The sequence below is a fragment of the Notothenia rossii genome (genome assembly GCF_949606895.1).
Source record: "Notothenia rossii genome assembly, chromosome: 2".
NCBI classification, from domain to species: Eukaryota; Metazoa; Chordata; class Actinopteri; order Perciformes; family Nototheniidae; genus Notothenia; species Notothenia rossii.
Window position 1 is genome coordinate 84773640 of NC_136904.1, and position 20328 is coordinate 84793967.

Genomic DNA, 20328 nt, shown 5'->3' on the forward strand with positions numbered 1-20328 from the left:
GCTATGGCCCATGCACCCACACCTAGCGCTGCTCCCCCTTGCCAGAATTATGATTCTACCGGGAGCTTGTGTGGCTGGCTGTGGGCTCAAGGTTACAATTTAAATTGTAAAAAGATAAAACAGTTTCTTATTAGCTCCATTGCCATAGCCTTGCTGTTGGTACTCACATTTATCTTTATTTCCGTGACCTCGTACGCTCGTATTCTTTTTTTACATACTCCATTCTCTTGGAGTGATGACCTCACACTTTATGCATTTTGCATTGTTAAATCTGCTTAGAAACACATCCTGTTTTCATCTCACACACCATAAGCTCCACGGTGTCAAGTATTACTGATGAAATGTATTCAGCAGTCGAGCCATTTATTACAGTAAGTGAATCAAAATCTCCATTTAGCAACCAAAGCTACAGGGATTACATTTGGTTTATAATTTGGAATGGGCTCGTGAATCCGCACTAACATACATTATCTTTCTCTTTAATACACTAAGTGGTTCTGTGTGATATTAGGAAAATCCTTCTGCATTTTCTGGCTAATAATTAATTGAAATGGCACATAGTGAAAAACCAATGCTTTCACAGCAATTCAATTAGATCTTGTTAAAAGCTGATAGCTTTGGGAAACTGTGTTCACAGTTTCACTTAGCTATTAGCAACGAGGCTTTTAAAAAAAAAAAAATCTTTCAACACAAAGTGTAAAATGTTTCAAGAGAAAACCAGACTTACCTTATGGTGGATATTCACAGTGCATACTAAACAAAACAAGCCTTTAACATTTCATTAAGAAAGCAGCGGTATAGTGGAGACGGTGAGTATTTGGTTTTATGTGATTATTGATTACTTCTGTCGGAGAGGTGTTTGTTTCCGGTGCTGGAAATGTTTGGAAATGTGTCTGTGTTTTGTTGTTATGTTGACCTTACATTTCTGCCTCATGTGGTTATTGTATGCATGTTTCTGTGGTCTTCATTTGTACTTGTGAAGCACTTTGTGAAATCTATTTATGTGAAAGTTGCTATAATAAATAAACGTATTATAATTCATAAACGTATTATTATGTATTTGGATGTTATTTAAGAGGAATATGAACATTCAAGACAACTGATACGCTTTTGGTTGCCTTTGGAGAAATATTGCATTCCAATTAATATTATTATATTACATACAGTCCCTTTTAAAGTTAGAGCAGCTTTTCCCCTACTCCTAGAATATGTTTGCCCACCCCTTCAAGTTGGAAAATTAAATGATCTTTTATTTGTTTTTATTATGTTGCCAATGTCTTGCAATTGACATAATTCATAGATCATATTTTGTATCCAATAGCAAACGTGCATTACATTAAATCTATGTATGTATTTTGATGCAGATTTGTATTGCCTACAAGTGTTTTTCTATTATTAAAATACCATATTGGTGTTTTGTGGTGTATATCAAAATGGAGATGAGAAAGCAGGTCTTTAAGTGTGTGTTTGTGTCTGTCTTTGCAACAAACGTTTGTCTTCCGTTTAATATGATTGTAAAAGTGTTTGTGACAGTGTGTGTGAAGGGCATCCTCACCGACGCTGGAGCCGAGGTCTCCATTCTCCATGTCCATCCCGTGGTGGATGGCGTTGCCGTGGTAGCCGCTCATCGCCTCCAGCTTGATCTTCTTGACCTTCATGGCCTCTGCGATGGCTGCGTTGGCAGCAGCTGCCGCCGCCGCTGTCAGACCTGGAAAGAGGAGGAGAAGAGACAGAGCTTACAGAACACTACATGTCTGCTGGGGCTGAGCCACTGCACCTGCAAAACCTTTCAGAAACCTGCGCCGGTGAAGAAAGAAAAAAAACAAATAGGACTTTTGAAATAATAAAACAATGAATAATTGTATACAGTGTAGGGGGAATAAGCGCCTATGAGATCACAGCTTGGTTTTTCACCCTCTGACAGGGGATATCTTCACAGCAGGTTATCATGCTGATGGGATGGATCCGTGTGTGTGTGTGTGGTAGCATATGATTTGTATAAATGTTTCATGGACTCCGGTATTCCTCCCCACTAAATTGCTGTATGTGTACCTTGATGAGTACAGATGCAGTCAAGGTAATACTGCAAGATGCGTTTTGTATGTGCAATACGCAAAGTACGTGTGTGTAAAAATAAAAGTGAGGTGACAGAATGTGACATGAGTGGAGATACAAAGTGAGACGGGTTCAATATGTGAACAAATACAAAGAGAACTGTGTCTCAAAAACCTTATTGAGGGTATTTTAATCATACCTTCTAATGTATTCAATGGATGCAATAGCCCTGAATAATGCTTAACATTGGTATTCAAGTTCTTTACAGCTATAGACTTTAGAGTCTCATAATAATAACACTCTTTGAGAGTCAAGGCCAAGTCATCAAGCAGAATGGAAAACTATTAACAATGTGCCAGGTATTGAAGTTTATTTATTCAAACACTTGAAAATGCCTTTGAGTGCATTCAGTACTTGGAGGGCCATGTGTGAAAACTAACTAAAGATTATGATCCTTCAAAAAAGTAAAGAAATTTAAAAATTGAATATCATCTCTATTACATTTTCAAAAACATAACCCAACATACTCAGGAAATGAATGAGGCAATAGATAAAAAGACGCTATTGACACATAAGGGCAACGGAAAACTCAAATGTAAATACTAAGACAGATTATGAGGTGAAATATATATTTTTTTAAGGAAATAAAATAGTTCTTTTATATTAAAGACCATAACTTTAAATATGTTTTTAATTTCCAGAATGAAAAAAAAGAATGTAAACGCTATGTTTCCTACTTGATAGTCTTTGTGTCTGCATTCACTGACTTGTATTTTTAAAGTTGCTTAATTTTACAATCCAGCAATTATGACTTATGATTCCATAACACTTGAAAATGTCACACATGATACACATGGATTCTGCTCAGGCCTGAAGTCGATTTTTTTCATAAGCAGTCTAAATGACTATCGACATCACATTTTTAATTATCATTCACATTTCCAATGCCATCCCTACATATACTTTGGAACAGCAATATTTGAAATGGTTGTCCACCTCGATCAAAATGGACTTGATATGATTGATGTACTAAGTCTGCGATTATAGACATACATATGCTGAGCACACTGCAGAGATCATAAAGCATTGGTTTGTCATTGTGGTATTTCCAGGGTTCTGCTGTATTGAACGTGACTGACATCTTTATTCATGAGGCTGGTCTCAAACAGCAGGGACAGATAGTGCTAAAGCTCCTCCAGGCCTGCTGTGTCTCAGGAGAGTCCCACGACTCTTCTTGCCAACCCCAGCAACAAAATCAAAGATGTACGGCGAGAAAAAGATATGCACCTATTAGTGGAATCACTCATATCCACAATACGGTGTATCACCTGCCCTTTTACAGGATCTGCTCATACTGGATATCCAGGTTTGCTTTGCGTTCGACGCAGAACAAGGCAACGTCTGCGTTTATCATCACTAAGCTGTCACGTCTCCGCGATGGGACTCAAGAGCAACTATTAGCCATGCATCTGAGGGAAGACACGAGTACAAGGAGAGGTAGAAAAATCGAACATGTGGCTCTAATAGATACATGAGAGCATGCGCACACACAAGACACAAAGAACACACCGGTCTGGGCACCCTCTCCTCTCATCCCCAGCTGATAGGCAGATGGCGAGAGTCACTCTGAGCCACTGACATGGAGGTGCATATAATTTAAAGCCTTGTTTGCATCTTAAAATACATCAGTACCATATTGACGTACAGTATATATCATGTCAGCCCGGGCCCTCTCGTTTGCAGTGGGCCCTGGCTGCTGTTCAATATGCATGGGCAGATCAGGGGGGAAAAAAGCCATTGCCTCATAAGAAGGTGATACTTCTCCACATAATGAATGTGGCCTCTGCCCAGTCTGAAGGTCAGCCTTCATTTGTGTATAATGGGCAAGAGTCAACTGTTTTCCAAATGAGACGTATGCAGAACAGACTGCCGAGTAAATATTGAAATCACCTCTGGGCTGTTTGTGTGATAAATTCCCCCCACAAATCAGGTGCCGCTCAAAGGAGTGCCGCAGTGGTGCTTTCTGAGGCTCTCTAACTTTCTCTGTGGTTTATTGCACTGCAGCCTGTCTGTCCTCAACATATCTTTTTCTAAAGTAAAGTGGACTATACTGTACAAAAAAAAAATGGAAATGAATCCATAAAGAATAGGGTGTCAGGTTTTGAACAAATGTGTATTGAGTAAATAAATGCTCAGAAATTGATTTTTACTATAGTGAAACAGATGAAATGATCACATTTCCATTTTTCATTTATCATTCCACCCAAACCTCCACCCGGTCTTTGACTAAGTGACACACTCTATGAATTGAAATCTTTGTTCTGATAATTGTTTCATTTCACCGGATCAATTGTCATATCCAGATAACACACACCTCGATACAGTGGATGTAATAAGGAAGCCAGGGAGATGTTGGCGCCCAGCAACAAGTCTATTAAGCCACTAGAAGTCTAAACGTCAACAAGACCAATCCCACTCAGCGCTAATCTGCATTCATTACCATGCAAACAAAACAATCCTGCCTCATATATTCTTTCAAAGTCACCTTTAGATTCAGATACTTTTCTCATATATGCACACGGTCAGAAAAGAATCCTCCTGAGCACAAAACAAACAGCGCTTTACGGAGGCATGTAGAGAGCAACACCAGTCAGAGAAGAGAAAAGAGGAACATTTCAACAAATAGAGAATAGCATGCCAGTGTCACATGGGGAGCACAAAACAGCAAATAACAGAGACAAGGTCTGATGGTAGCCCTTGGAGCAGCTGTCATATTAAATAATAATGAAGGATCTATTAATATGCAAAGGAAGCAGCAGCCGACTGGCTTAACGCTGTCATGCCTCTGCATATTGTCAGGATCTTCATCATTAATTAACATGCTAGCTGCCCCATACCTGCGCCAATGTCAGAACATTCTTACAACAAACACCCCAATGCCTGTGCCCTCCGCAACTAACTTGTATAATTAAATTAAAATCAGATTAACTTCACATCAGTACACAAAAGACTGACTTTTACGACTTTCTCTCGCAGTGATTAAAAAAGGAAAATAAGCAGGGCTTATCTGTTGTGTTTCCGTTCTGTCTCTGTTAGGGACTGCACCATGGGCAACAATGAAAACACACTTTATTTATCGGGCAAGCGGGATAAGTAGGAGAGAGACACTCCATGTCAATGAGCATGGCCGCCTAATTTTATGCATGGACTGGTGGCAACGCAGCAATGACAAACTGGGGTTGGGAACAACGCGACTCTTAGGTACACTGCACCACTTGAACTGTGCTATCCACATCATGACAAATTTAGTATCAATTACGCAGCGCGCTAACCTTATGACAAGCAGCGGACTGAAATAGGAGGGGTAGAGACACAAAGAACTGACACTAAATTACCTGGTGCATACGGGATCTATTTTAAAACAGCTTGAAGTGGCACCGGATTAGATGATCCACTCTAGGAGCTGACGTGCTAATTGTACATCAAACGAACATAAATATTACAATATGTCTCCTCCTACAGTACTTGTAAGAAGAACCAGCTCTCTGAGGCACAGGGAACCACGTGCACACACACAGTAAGGCTGAGGCACACAGTATTAGGAAATATTATTTTGTATCAGTAAAGTACACTCTGGTTAGATGTAGGTGACATTCATTTCTCTAATGGTAAATGCAGTACTCTTGCCTTATTCAAAAGGTTGAAGCCATATCCAGGACATAAATGAATTATATTGAAGCTGCTGCTTAAGTAGTGGCCAGAGTGTGAGTGGAGGCCCTCTCCACTTTAAAGGAGATGTCATCTCAGTGTGGTGTCAGTCCACAGCAAATAATCCGATTTGGGGGCCAATCTGCCTGTAATGCATCAGCAACTGGAAAGGCTCCAGCTCAACCCCCCCCCACCCCCCCACCACTACACCCCCCGGGGGCATGAACGCTAGAAAGCAGGCATTCAGACACTTGCACGTACACATGTGCTTTCACACACATATACTGTATGAGGGTATTTTCCTTAAATGGAAAACCTAAGCATATTAAGATGTCCGCTTCTAAGTGGAACTGGTGTCAAGGGCGAAGATACATATGTTAACAATGTGTTTCACATAGGGCTTTCTGGTCCTGTTAGAGTGCGAAGACGAAATCTTTCCACTGTGTTGAATACGGTTATGATTTAAATCTAGTATGATGTGTGTCTATGTCTAATGTATGTCTCTAATATGTATAAAAAAAACATTTGCTGATGACATTTTGTGTGAAGAAATCAAACAAAATGCCTAAAATTGAGTTAAGAATACTACATTGATTCTGTCATGGCATGCCGCCTTTGGAAGCGACAAGATAACATATATGACAAATGTATACCTAAAATAAGAGTGAGACCTTTTGTACAATTGAAAGATCAATCCTTGGTGATAAGGAGCTGCATTCTGTATTATTTGCAAATGTAACACCAAGAGAGAGCGAGTGTTAACATGTATCTTTGTATGTTTCGCTCCATCTTTGCAGCCCAAATTAAACTGTGAAGTGGCTTTTTCGTGGGAAATGAGTGAAGCCTCGGGAAAAGCCGTGGGCCCAACTCTTCTGAAAAATGAACTAATATGACATGACATGATAGTGTAACTGTATGAGACAGTTTTTTAATGTCGGTTTTCTAATCATCAATCAGTACATTTGGACATGACAGGGAGATCAATTAATCGCCTACTTAGATGCTAACTTATGTGTGGTCAATCATACTACATTAGGAATCCGCCAGAATGTGTAACTTCTTTGACATTTAATGCTTAATACTATAATCAAAACAATACATGGATTAATTATAACACAGAAATTGATGGAAAAGTTATGTCTCGCCACAGTTGAGAAGCTTAACGCAGTTATGAGAAGACCGAAAACCTCAATTATTTTATCTGTGCCCCCTGAATACCCTGACTAAATGTCAAGATCATAGAGTCCCTCCGGGCTTAAAGGGGATGATATCAAAAGGCTTTTCACTTGCTTTATGTTCCACTAAATAACATGGGTCTTTCTCATCATTGTCCTTCTCTGTGTTCACTTCGGCCTTTAAGTTCGCCTTCTATGCCGCGCCGCAGATAGCCAGTGACCTCACTCTATTCCCAGAGTTCAAAGCAGTAGCCTGTGAGCCCCCATTGTACTGAATCACAAGGATGGCCCAATGTGTGTTATTGAATTTCAAAAACCCTCACAGACGCTGCCTTACGGAGAAAAAGAAGAAGAAGAAAAAACACTTTCTGACTGATTTCACACAGATGTAAAAAATGGTAGGATAATTAAAAGTCTGTTATACGCTGAAGGAAAACCAGCTGTTTTATCTCTTACTAAAGTACTATAATAAATAGCTGGTTAAATACAGTCGGTTAGCATTCAAAGAGCTCCGTTCGACAGTACAATATCATTAAAGACATATAAGGAAGGAGAGCTAAATATGCAAATCAGAGCAGTTACCGCCACCAACATCAAAGCAGTCACAATGAAGCCAGCCACAAATAGAACAAAAGCATTGGTTGCAATAAGACTTGGCCCGAGGGCTAAGTTAGGGCACAAACGGTTGTTGTTGATTCTCGTGGCGATAAGCTTGCTTTAGCATCATCACTGCCTATGTACATATACCAGTGGAGTGGATTTAATCGCACTAATTAGAATGCACTCAAGGCAAAATGCAACATCTACTGGAATAATCTGAGAGAAAAGATCTCCACTCCAATTTATTCTCTCCCACCCCCCCCCCACCCCCCCACCCCTTTTAGTTTCCGGGGGTTGAGCAGAAGATCTGTTTTTGGTAAACGAGTGAGCGGCTGGTGTCTGGTGGTTGGGTGCATGTGTCACTTTGGACTGGTTGCCATTTCGAGGACAAGCTGCGGGGAGGCCACTGGTGGGGAGGCTGTGTGTGTGTGTGCTTGAGTGTGTGTGACAGAAAGGAAGAGAAAGATAGAAGACACCCAGACAGATCGAATTAGAGCCTTAGCAACAATGACAGAGCGCTGTAGACCAAGACCAAACCATACCTGTGGGTGGGATCATGCCAGGGGACATGAGGCCAGGGACCGAGTGGGGCATGATGTGGGGGTTCTCCGATGATGTCATGCACTGGCTCCTCTTCGGGGGCCGTCCGGGTCTGGAGCTGAAACACCAAAAGGAAGAGATTGTGGGTAAGAAACCAGGAAGAAACTGGCAGGGGGAGGAGGGGTTGTGTGGGTGGTGGTGGTGGTGGTGGTGATGGCGGGGGGGTGTTAACATTTGGGCGCCCCAGAATGCAATTCCAATCCAAAGAGCTAACATGGACTGTAAATACATTCCTTTTCAAGGACAGTTGCTTTCTGCAGCTCAACATAATAGACTTCCATAACTAATTAGATTACACGGTGAATTCATTTCCTTTATTGAAGATCAACCACTTTTTGATGCATAATTCATAACCCGTACCTCGTTACCTGTTCCTCCGTATTAATATCCCTCCACTATTTGAATTGCCTCGTTTGCATATGCTAAAATCCAGAGCGCGGCCTTCGGCCTGGAAATTACATGTTAACTTGTTATAATTATTGCAGTCAGGCCACTATTGATTTATGAGACTTTTAAAAACCAAATATGTGTAGTTCTGGTAATGAATGATATTTTAAGGTTCTTCAGGAAATTAAAAGGCAATGGCTGCCTTAGGAAATGTTCTGCTTGCTTGATTTAATGCGTGCCTTAGCTGGAAGGTGGTGTGACAGAGTGATTCAGACCTGTTGGACGGTTCTGATGGGGGAGTTTTATTACACCAAACGAGGGGCACAGATCCAGCCGTGATAAATGACTGTGCCACCTTACAGTGCAGGAGAAAAGCCTTCAGAGCAGATACACCCCTGACTTTCCACACATCTTACTCATACACTTATTAATACAGCTTCGAGTTGCAATCAATACCTACTTTGCTGGCTTATAGTTACAGAGAAAGGCCTACAGGGTGAAAAAAATGCAATGAGCCCATAATGAGGGGGCCATGATCCTATAGAGGTATATTCTTTATGAACAAGGAGCTGGATGTCTCAGCCCAAGATGAATTATGGTGTCTTGACACAGGTGACATATTGGCTTCATACATTATTTCACATACAATAGTCAATTTTCAAGCTTTACCGGGATACTAAGTTCTCTCTTACGAACTGAGTTCAGCCCGTCCATAAAACACTGCTGTAGCGTGCGTAACTAAGGAGGCAACATGGATAAACAGGATGAATAAATAATAAGTGCAAAATAAATATCATTTTATATAAAAAGGATAGGAAGAAAACTGAATTGAGGTTCATATTTATTCAGTAAATAAGCTTTAAAAGGGGTGTTAAAATGCAAACGCAGAAATGGAACTGTCAAGTGTTAACGTAAAGTTTAATTGGAATATATTTTCAAAAATACATCTGAATAGGTAGTATTTTTTTGGTGGTATGATAAAGTGTTGTTCACTACACTCATAACATTTCATTTAATTACTTTCATTATTAAAGTATTGTTTGTTGGTAAACTAGTGTTTTACCATCATATTTACACCGTCATATTTAGAATCTATGTCAAATTATTTAAAGATTATTACGGATTTATAGGCTTTTATAGCAATTGCGATTCAGATAAATGTAATTAAAGATACCAACTGATTAGTTGTTCTTTAATTTATATAACAACGGTTTCTAATTGTGGACTTTATCAACCAGTAAAGTAAATGTGGCTGTTTGCGTTACAGTACATTTCACTACAGGTCCCAAAGGCAGTATCTGCAGAGTGATGCAGTGTTTTAGTTCAGATACCACACAGCCTTAGTAGTTGAATTTATTCAGCCGTGTCTTGTGAGGTTTATTTACCTCAGTCCTGCTAATAGAGTGCACTCGCTCTATCTGTCTGAATGTGCTGACTCTCTCATATACCGGCTCTGGAGGTTTTAGTACTAAAAGGCAAAGCAGCCCTTTACACAACTGTGTCCCCTTGGAGGGAAAACAGAAAGAAGTGGCGAGAGGGAATGACAGAAAGTGAGAGGGAGCCAGTGAGAGAGACAAAGTGAGAACGAGAAATGAGCGCCCGTTCAACCTAGGAACGTCTGGAAATGTAATTCCTATTTCTATAGAAGCACCTCTTTGATCTTATGAGAGGGAGAGATCGCACACAGTTTTGCTGTCATCACTTTCACTTGTGCTCTGGCTGAATTATTTATGAAAGACCTCAATAGAGGGTATGTGATGGGTAAAAGGCTTTTTACCAACGATACTAAAAGCAAAAAGGCCCTCAAATGGACAAAAAAAAAACGTCACATCCACCTTAGATCATGTCAAAGAATGTGAACCCAGGTACAAAGACCCGGTTAAGTAAAGGTAATGTTTAGATAGGCTGCAAGAGAAAGTGACTGGGTGTTTAAAGGGAAAGCATTTCAACTGCTCTCTGCACACAAATAACACCGGCTAGCCATGAAAGCAATACACCAACTGAAAAAAGGAAGGCTTTGAACTGAGGGACTTTCAAGTAACAGGAAATCCCTCAGAAATGAAAGTTATCGCCTCTTTTCCTTGTGACAGAAAAGGCTTACACTTTATAAGAGGGTGTGCTGTGACTATGTTGTATCTTTCTTAAAATAATCACAGCTTTGTGTATTATGTAGTTTGCTGTAATCCTCCTTAACAGTATGACATATTGTTCCTTTGAACGCCACAGCTGAGGCATTCCTGCTTACATTACTGCAGATTCTGCACCGGTCAGAGCGGTACAGGCTGATACGCCGGGTCCAGAGAGGAACTCAACCTGGCCTAAAACAAAAGAGCCAGGCTATTTATCAAGCAGCAGATGCTGATTCCCTAAATAACCTGGCACAGAAAAACTGCTCCAAACTAGGCCATTATTGCCCAAAAAAAACCCCAGCACAACTGGATTCATGATTGGAATTTGTGGTTCTTCTCATGCCTTGTCTCTCCTAATCTTCCTTGCTTCTCTTCATTTCCTCTTCACTACTGTAAATGTTTCATAAAAATAGGAACCACCGGGTTTTAAAATGGACTTATTTGGAAAATTCTGTATTGGAAGTCAATCATAAAATAATTGTATTCCCTGCTTTATTTATATGTATACTAAAAGATATTCAGGGCCCTCATATCTCTGGCTTGAATTAAGGAAAGAAAATAGACCCCGCCAGCTTCGGGCTCGGGCCACAAATATGTTACACATCTATTCTCTTTTTTGTTTCGCTACCATGGTGAAAGGAAAATAGTGGTGAACTTTCCCTGAACCAGACTTCCCTTAATGGCCCGGCCGTGTGTTGACCCAGCAGAGTCGGCTGGAACCTGATACTATCCAACACACTACGCTGCGCAGGCAATCAGATTACACGGGGCCCAACAATACACTCCACACGAGTCCAATTTCAGCGCTACAATGCAATAAAAGGCCAATAATTAAATTCACGTTCTCACCGTTTACAGGAAGCCTACACGAGGTGATAGGTATAATAAGAGGTATAATATCGAATGAGATATCTGGACGGTTTTTGATCTCCAGGCAAAATTCTGACATCTCACTATCAGACACTTTTCTGTCTGCGGAAGCAGTGACTGAGATCTTATTACCCAGAACGCCGTTAATGCAGTGATTATGATCTGTTATAAATCAATTGAAACCACAAATGTAATGTTTAGCCCAAGTGAGCGCACTTCCCTCAGTGGATTTAGTTACACACAAATATCATCTGCTCCTCCCATCTTCGTATATCTTTAGGAATTCAACCTGATTATGTCAATAGTGACTCCAGTTTGCAGGGAAAGAGCATAATATTACTTCCTGGTGGTTATGATTGAGCCATTAACCTTTTATCTCGGTCTTTTGTTTGACGTTTCTAAAAGGTAAGGATGAAGATATTTATTCCATTTCCGCCCAGTCGGCCAAAACAAGCGAGTGAATCATTCCGTCTGGGGCTTGTGTAAACAAAAGGCCTCTCCAGGTCTCTGCCAATCAGGCCTTATAAAATATTAACCCAATGTCATTGCCCTTTTAAAATCTCTCACCTAGAATTCCCTAATTGTTCCTTTTCTTTATCTCTCCAGTGCAGAGAGTAAATAAATTAACAAAATAGCTTTTATCGCCCTGAGTAACCTTTTAACTGAAGGATTATCTGGGGTTTATTTTTCATTTCTCTCACAGCGATAGCGGAGCATGCCCCATTGATTGGTTTGCTGGGGTGGTGACCAGCCATGAAAACAAGGTCTTATTGATAAAACAAAGCAGCTCCTTACCTTTTTAAGTGTCGGGTCAGGCAGACACTCAGAGGCCTAAGACCAGCGGGGGTTTAAATATGCTGAGTTTATAGGTTTTTTAAATTTGGTTCAATCAAACAGTTTAACAATATGCGCGCCACCCCCGGGAGGTTAACTGTGTTTGTTGAAAGACAGGGATAACATGGCTGTGGTGTATTACTTCCAATTTAAAATCCCCACCGATAAGACAACAGGGTTGGTTGAGGCTAAAAGAGGAAATGTTTAACTTTAATTCTAGAAATTAGTTATTTTGAAAACAAGCGTAACTGTTTGTTTTAAAAAAAAGAATTCTCCTTATGGCAACGAAAGGAAGCTTGACGTGCAAGTGTGAAGTATAAACTCAAGTCAAAAATTAACACCTGCTGATTTCCCACTGTGGATTTGTGGTGAGAACATGTCTAATTAATTATGTGTTCTCAGTTCTTCTTGATGAGCTGCTTTTAGCTCTTCAATGGAGAACACACTAATGTTGGCAAACACGGGAGATAACAACCCTGTCAATGCAAACTAACATGAGAACAAAGTAAGTGTTAATCATTTACACAGGATTTATTTTTCTTCAAACGCTCTACTATAACATTAACATGAATTATATACATAACATTAAATAACTAAAGCATATCATTGTCTATTCTCTGAGTTGAGTATGTGCACACTTGTACATCTAAAACTAATATTTGAGTCTTAATCAGAACGATGATCTCATATTGAGCCTTAGGGAATTAAAATTATTAATATAATTTTCAAAATGTTCACAACACAAAATGGATACATTCACTATTTAACAATGAATCGATCAAGACAATGATTGTTCAATTCGACCCTAGACAATTGTAATTGCAATAATCCTAATCATAACAATATGACACACAGTAAAACAAATCCCCTGAAAATGACAGGATCTATGTTCCTTCAAAACGTGGGGAAAAGATGATTTATACTTCCTGCTGACCTTGGCAGTCTATTGGTTGTGATGATCATAATCTCAGAGTCACAGTGTGATACATGAGAATGCATTTGCTCATCCATCTTTTTCATGCATCCATCTATCCTCGCCCTCATCTTGTATCTGTATTTGCATTGAGCCTATTCTTGGATTATCTCAATCAGCTTCCCCTTGCACCTGTCAAACACCGCCTCGCACAGGTAGCCACATCGCGCTTATCTGATCTAGATAGCTGGATTACAGCGAGTTTGTGAGTGCGGGGAGAGAAAAAAAAAAAAAAACACACACTATTATTTATTAGGGGGTAGGAACAGCTGCATCCTCTGTGCAAACTGTGAACCTTTGTTACGGAACAATATATCACAGATCAAATGGTGTGAAATCAAAGGCGGGAGAGAGTTAGCATCAATCCCACTAAAACCCCTTTTAAAGTGCTGTCTGTGCTCTGATCCCTGTGTGGACTAATGTGCAGGGCTGAGATCAGTAGTAGTCGGGAGTGTGGGTGCCTTCCTGGTGCCTTTGTCTAGGCTCAGGCCTGATTAGAACCACGCTGGGTGAGACCATCGCGGCGTCTGATGGCACGCAGGAACTTGGAAGTCCGTCACGCTCCTTCCTCGAGCCCGTGTCATGACACCATTGCCAGGCTTTAGGAGAAAAGCACTGCTACAGTAGCTACAAAGAGCGTCTTCTTGTAATCGCATTCTATTGGAGCTGTTTGAAGCCTCTCAGCTGTGAAATAGAATCTAAAGAAGATCTGAAAACACCATAAATGGCTGATTATTCCCCTGCATCATTAATGTTAAAAGCTGATTTCATAATTGTACGTCCCATAACTACAGAGTCCAAGATTGTTTGGTATCACATCAACAGACTGTGATAATGAGTAAGCAGACTTCCTACATCACGGCAGCTGATGAGGAAAGCCTAATTGGTTGACTTTTCCATGCCTAATGGATGATTCTCTTAATTAAAAAGATACTGTACCAAATGTTAGAAATCAGATAGCGCTTTAAGTAAATGCAGTTAATCAAATGTATGAGAATGAGCAGTTCCAGGAAACCCTAAATGAGATTGCTAGATATGATTTTGCTCCAATATTTATTAATTGCAAGTGCCTTTGGTTAGCAAAACAGAACAGGTCTTATCTTCAAACTGCGAGGAAATTTCATCTAACCACTCTCACTGATCTCTCTTTTTCATGAACTGCGATGCATATGAAACAAGTCTTCAAAACAAGGCTTTAAAAACTTACCCAGTCAGGGTGCCTTTGAGGATATTTAATTAAAATCTAATCCTGCATTCATTAAGGCTCACATAAATTAAGCTGTCATTCATAAGATTTATGGATTCTCATTTGCATATTGCATACAATTCATCAATTACTCAAGTATGAAAGGAGCGCATTTCCCTTGGAGCTGCCTGCTAGCCTGCCAACATTTGAAATGAGAGAAAGAGCACGACTGTCAGGCATTCACTGCAAACTTTTCCCCACAATGTCTGTGCACTGATTAATCTCATTTTCTAGGCATCCCTTACAAGATTGTACACAGTCCAGCTGCACTTTTCAATTATTTCTCCTGTCCTCTCAACTAACTTTGAAAGCAGGACGAGCTAAATGTGGACTGGGGGCTACTTTATTCTTTATGTATATAACATGTCTTTTTGCCAGGGTAGTCATAAATTAGAGAGCGGGGTTTTAGAGATCCTAATGGAAGGGAAATGTAGTAATTTTATTGCAAATCCCATCAGGCAAATATTCTGCATGCTATAATAGCATATTTCCTGTCACATTTAGAGAGGAATACATCCAGCAGGCATTCTGACAGAGGGAGAACAAGCGAGGAAAAGATAGAGGGGGAGGGTGGATGGATGAGAACGAGAGAGTTGCAGAGAGAAAACAAAAGAGAGGGGGAGAATCTTACTGCTAAACACATAAAAACTCCCTTTTTGGACGTGAGGCTATGGGAAACGCAGTATGGAGTAAGTGCTTAAAGCAAGCCAAGCGTGAACGCATCCAAGATAAAAGGTCAGGCAAAAACAAACAGACCACTCGCGAGGACGAATGGAATTAATTGACTCATTAATATGCATGGCTAATAAAGCTCAAAATCCTAAAAGAAAAATCATTGTCAACCATTCCCTTTTAATGGCTCTTATTTTCAGCTTGAGAAGAGCTAGTCTACAGGGTGTATCAATCTTAGGCGGGGTGGAGTTCCTCCAGCAAACAGGCTCGGGGTAACCTCGGTGTTGTATGCTCATGTCCTCCCCAGCAGACAAAGGCAGAGTTGTTCTGGTGGAGGGATTAATTGAGAATTAATCCCAGTTTCTGGCAGTGGAACAGACCGGCAGTTAGAAGTGAAAGTCATCCTGAAGGGTAGTTAATTGGTCCCCCATAGCAAAAGCTTTGGAGAACAGAAATCAAGCTGCATTTTCATTAATCCTCCCCATTGTTTTGTGAAATTGTTGTGGAGAGTGACTTCAGATAGAGTCAATAGTTAAGGCTTTTAATTTGCTTTTAATTCTGCCAGTGGGGTGACAATTAACAAACCCCAAAGAACAATAGCTGTGAAGACGATGCGTACGGTTGACTCTAAATGACTCTAAAATCAAAAACCGATAAGCAATTAATATACTGTACTCTACAAATGGTTAAGTACCCCCAACATGCTTGATGCCCTCCATCTTGCACTCCCCTCCACCTCTTTCTTTACATCACTCTCTCACCGCTAAAGCTTTTGAACTTTGGGAATAGCACCACCAGATTGTCGGATGTGATTAATTTCAGGTCTAAATGGACACAACAGAGCGAAAGGGTGATGTAATCATAACACGAAGAGACACGGTGACTAACAGCAGGGACGGAGGAGGGAGAAAAACGCATAGAAAAAGGGGAGAGAGAGGAGAAACCGAGCAAAAGATGTGGACGGAGACAGCAACGACTCACAAACACAATCTGAGTTCAAGCTAAACAGGAAGGCAGTGGTGATTAGCATTAATTGCACTGAGGATTGGAATCCTGTGTGAAACATTAAACAAAAAATTATCTACTGTTTATTCTCTTTTTTTCCCCTGATTTTCTTTTTTTCAATAATTAATGAAAAGTAAATACTTGGAGGAGTCCAAATATGATCTGGGGAGGGGAAAAAATGTTTACATAATCAGGAAAAATGTTCCTGTCTTTCCTCTCTCTGTGTATACATGGAAAGGTTAGGGCTCGAGTCTGTTTTCCCACTGATTCTCACTGTTTCTCCATCAGAAGTAACAGTGTCTGTTCCCCTGAGTGTGGACTGCTGTGAGAGTGTTTGCATATTTAGATACAAGCAGCCCTGTTTATGCAGCCCCACTCTCTGCTGCTCAAGTTCACTCCAACGCAAGCCCTGATCAATTTGGCCAGCTGTGCTTTAAATACTGTTTACAACAATAACATCGTGGCTAACAGAGCAAAGCCTAGCGTGCAAGCACACACACTTTCCCAGAGACGGGAAGAGAGAGAGAGAGAGAGAGAGAGAGAGAGAGAGAGGAAGAGAACTTCAGAGGAAGCCCCCAGCCTGCACATTCCCAGACGAGCATTTGTACCGAGTTAAAGACAAATCAAAGTCTGACTCCTCTGCAAAACACGGAAGAATTGGATTCCGTCTGTGTACATCTCTGTGATCCTCCCGGAAGAATCCCTGACTGCGAGCAACGAGAGGAAATAACAGGAACTCAAAGTACATTCCCACTCTGAAGTGGGCCAAATTGAAGATGGCACGTACCAGTTACAGGCTTTATTTCTGATGAGTGACTGGCATCGAGCGCACGATATAATGTCAGCCTCACTGAAACCCCCACATACATAACAATTGCTTTTGACAAGCTGCACTGCGTTTCACAAATAACTCTGTTTGGGTGAGATACTGTGCCTCCTTGAGACTTCAGATTCCTGTTAAAAGCTTCATAAAAGAAAAAAGAAAACTCCATTTAAGCCTGGCAGGAGAGCAAATAGGCCTGCTCAGCAGATAGCAGAGAAGCTGCTGGTGTCCTCTTGCTTGATGATATAATTCTTAATGTACAGCCTGGCTAGACATAAATCTTACCCAGGCACCACCTCACCTGGATTCTTTTCTCTGCCTCTCTTTCTCTCCCTCTCTCATGATGAATTGTTTGCTACATCTCGGAGACTAAAACCCTTCAACCTCTTCAAACCCGGGTTTCTAATAACGCGTAGGTGTTGGGGAGAGATGACAGCATGATGAATATCACAACAGACAGCTCCAATATGGGACAATTTTACCAGATCGATATCTCACTGCAATATCAGAGAAAAGGAGCTGATATTAGTCTGCACAGTGTATTACAGATGGGGTACATTTCTTCTCTCTGCACTCCCAGTGAACCTAGGCTATATTTCATCCGTGTCAGCAATGGTTTACACACTCACAAACGCTCTGGAAACTAATCATAGCATGTAGCAACGCCAGATGCATCCGCTTAAGAATTATCCATACGTGTGGATCACCCATAACCCCTTGTTCGACGCCGCAATGGACTTGCAAATAAACTGTGAATCACATTAGAGGATGTTACAGACAATCATTTCAAGTGAGAACAAATGTTTTGTCACGTTCTAATAGAGAGATCACGGGTCTCATGAGGGAGAGGCGGCTTCAGAAGGGAAAGCTGAGGCAAAAAAACGGTTTCTCACATTTGAACGATTACACGAGAAGTACAAAGACAGGCAACACACACTTGAAAAACAACAATGAAAATGCAGAAGGTGTAAGTGACACACCGGTAGCAGTTTCCCTTTAGGTACAATTTCAAGGGGAAAAAGGGAAAAAAAGTCATAAAGAAATGTCCCTCTAGTCCTTTCAAATTGTGTAGGGCAAAAACAGTGTGACCAAATAATGTAATTGCCTCGCAGCATATTTTCTACATATTTCAATTGTTGATGTGATAATAACTTTTGTCCTTAATAAATCTTGAAAATGTTTGAATGAGTCCAAATAAACAGGGTTCTTTAATCACTTGGTGCATTCATATCTGCGTGTCATTAGAGCGCCGGGTTTAATTTGCAGCAAATGATGGTTCAGGGGATTCATCTCAGTACAAACATTTGTTGAGCCCGAGATGAATAAATCAATCACAAACACTCTGACAAATTAACTGACACAGCTCTCTTTGTCACGCTCCGCGCTAAACACCGTGGTCAAGTAACGTGTGGCTGAAGAAATAGAATGAGACACCTTTTGCTTCCAAGGGAGTCGGATGCATATAGGGAGAGGGAGAGAGAGAGAGAGAGGGAGAGAAAAGGACTAACAGAGAGACTGAAGGAGAGTGCAGACGCTGCTAATGCTTAATATCTTCTCTCTCCAGGGGACCCGGGGCTGAGGGCCCCTCTGCTGTCAGCTGCAATAGGACCAGCCTTTTTGTGAGTGCCCAAGGTTCCTTAAGGGCAATTAATGGAACACAGCGTCCCTTGTGCGGGGGGAACTTGTCAGTGTTTCATTAGAGACTGATAAACATACATAAGTGTCAAACAGTGTGTGGGCAGACGCAGCGGCGGAAACGGGATTTTGGGATTGCAGTGAAACACCCATTCCCATGCATCCACTGACAATATTAATGATTTCATAAAGAGGGAGGAGTACGGGGGGACACATCAAGACCTGTGGCGCATACTGTTGGCATCACAGAGGAAGTCTATTGCTGGGGTGCAGCTTGGCAAACACTGAATTGTTTTATATCCTTGAACGGTGATCTAAGTAAAGAAAAGTATTCTTGGGTCGATATCTAGCCAACGTTAAACAAGCTGGCATGTCTCTGTTGTTCTCTTCTGGCAGACTGGGCCCAAAAGTACAAGTAAAAGAAATACATCATATTCAATTAAAGTTCCTCTTTCACCACTACTGAACAAACCAGCCCACAGCTGGGACTCTGGGTCTAGTTCACAAAGTCCTTTTGATCATTCTGTGGCAGTGAAAGAGTTTGGAGTCCCATGGAGTATGGGACCAAGCTGATCTTATTATGATAATTGGGATACATCTACTTCAGATAGCACTAATGGAGTGAGATTTCAGTGATCAAGAGCACATATTCCACTGTAGAAGCAAGTTCACTTTTTTTTGTAGAGTTATTATGCAATGCTCTGGTTGTGTTCCCAGTAGGCTGCGACTGAGACCGCCAGCACAACTCAGAGTATGCTTTTAGCTTTGGTGTTGGAAGCTCTGCGACGTTTAGCACTGAAGAGAAGTGTTACCGTGGCGAAGTTACATCTATTTCCTCACGAGTGAGTAATTGGGTATACCATGACCGTTAATCAGTTAATCTTCTCTTTTTACCCCCTCTCTTCAACAGAGAAATATCAGAGGTTTAATAATTAAAAACGTGTCAGGTGAAAGTCCAACGCGCTTCCTCACACTGTATGTTCTCACATTCCCTGCTTTGTTCATCTTATTAACCTCCTCTCCGCGCCTTTAAATGAAATCTTTAGCCCCTTACATGTGAAATTAAAACTGCCCTCCCTTGAGCGCTTTTAATTATTCTTCTTCAGGAGAAACTTCCACTTTTGTCAGGGCGGCCTTTTTTCTACCCAGTGGCTTTTTTCCCTCACTCCCACTCGCTGCCCAGGTCTGTCATGCTTCACTCCTCCCTCCTGCCCGTTGCTCGGATCCTTTTTTTTCTTTTTCTCTTCTTCTGCGGGTCTGTTTAATTCTCACCTTGCTCTGCCCTTGTCATCAAGCCGTTGAAGCACAAAGCCAGGAGCAAGGGAGTGTTTACTCATTTCCCCACTACATTACCCCTCCTATTAATCACCGCATGGAAACTTCTGGACACTGAAACATCTCTGCAGTCGCTGGCCCAGCTGCCCCCTGACTCTAAATAACTGGCATTCGGAAACGCACAGACAGAGAACTGAACAACTTGTTTATCCAAGTAAACTTTCTCAAGCTGAGAAGGGTTCAATGTCAAATATTTGAAACGTCTTTTTTTCTTTTATGCTGAAATTATGACTGTGAAAAATAAACATAATGATGGCTCTTGATAAACACTGAATTTAAGT

At 41.0% G+C, this 20328-nt stretch overlaps 1 protein-coding gene across 1 annotated transcript in view; it reads right to left on the reverse strand.

Annotated features, from left to right (window-relative positions):
* dachd (dachshund d) overlaps positions 1-20328 on the reverse strand; it is a 118091-nt gene that overhangs the window by 42142 nt on the left and 55621 nt on the right. The window contains exons 5-6 of the mRNA XM_079666386.1: positions 8081-8196; positions 1556-1708 (exon numbers count right to left, since the gene is read on the reverse strand). Of these exons, the coding sequence (XP_079522512.1) occupies positions 1556-1708; positions 8081-8196 (269 nt within the window). The remainder of the gene's footprint in view (positions 1-1555; positions 1709-8080; positions 8197-20328) is intronic.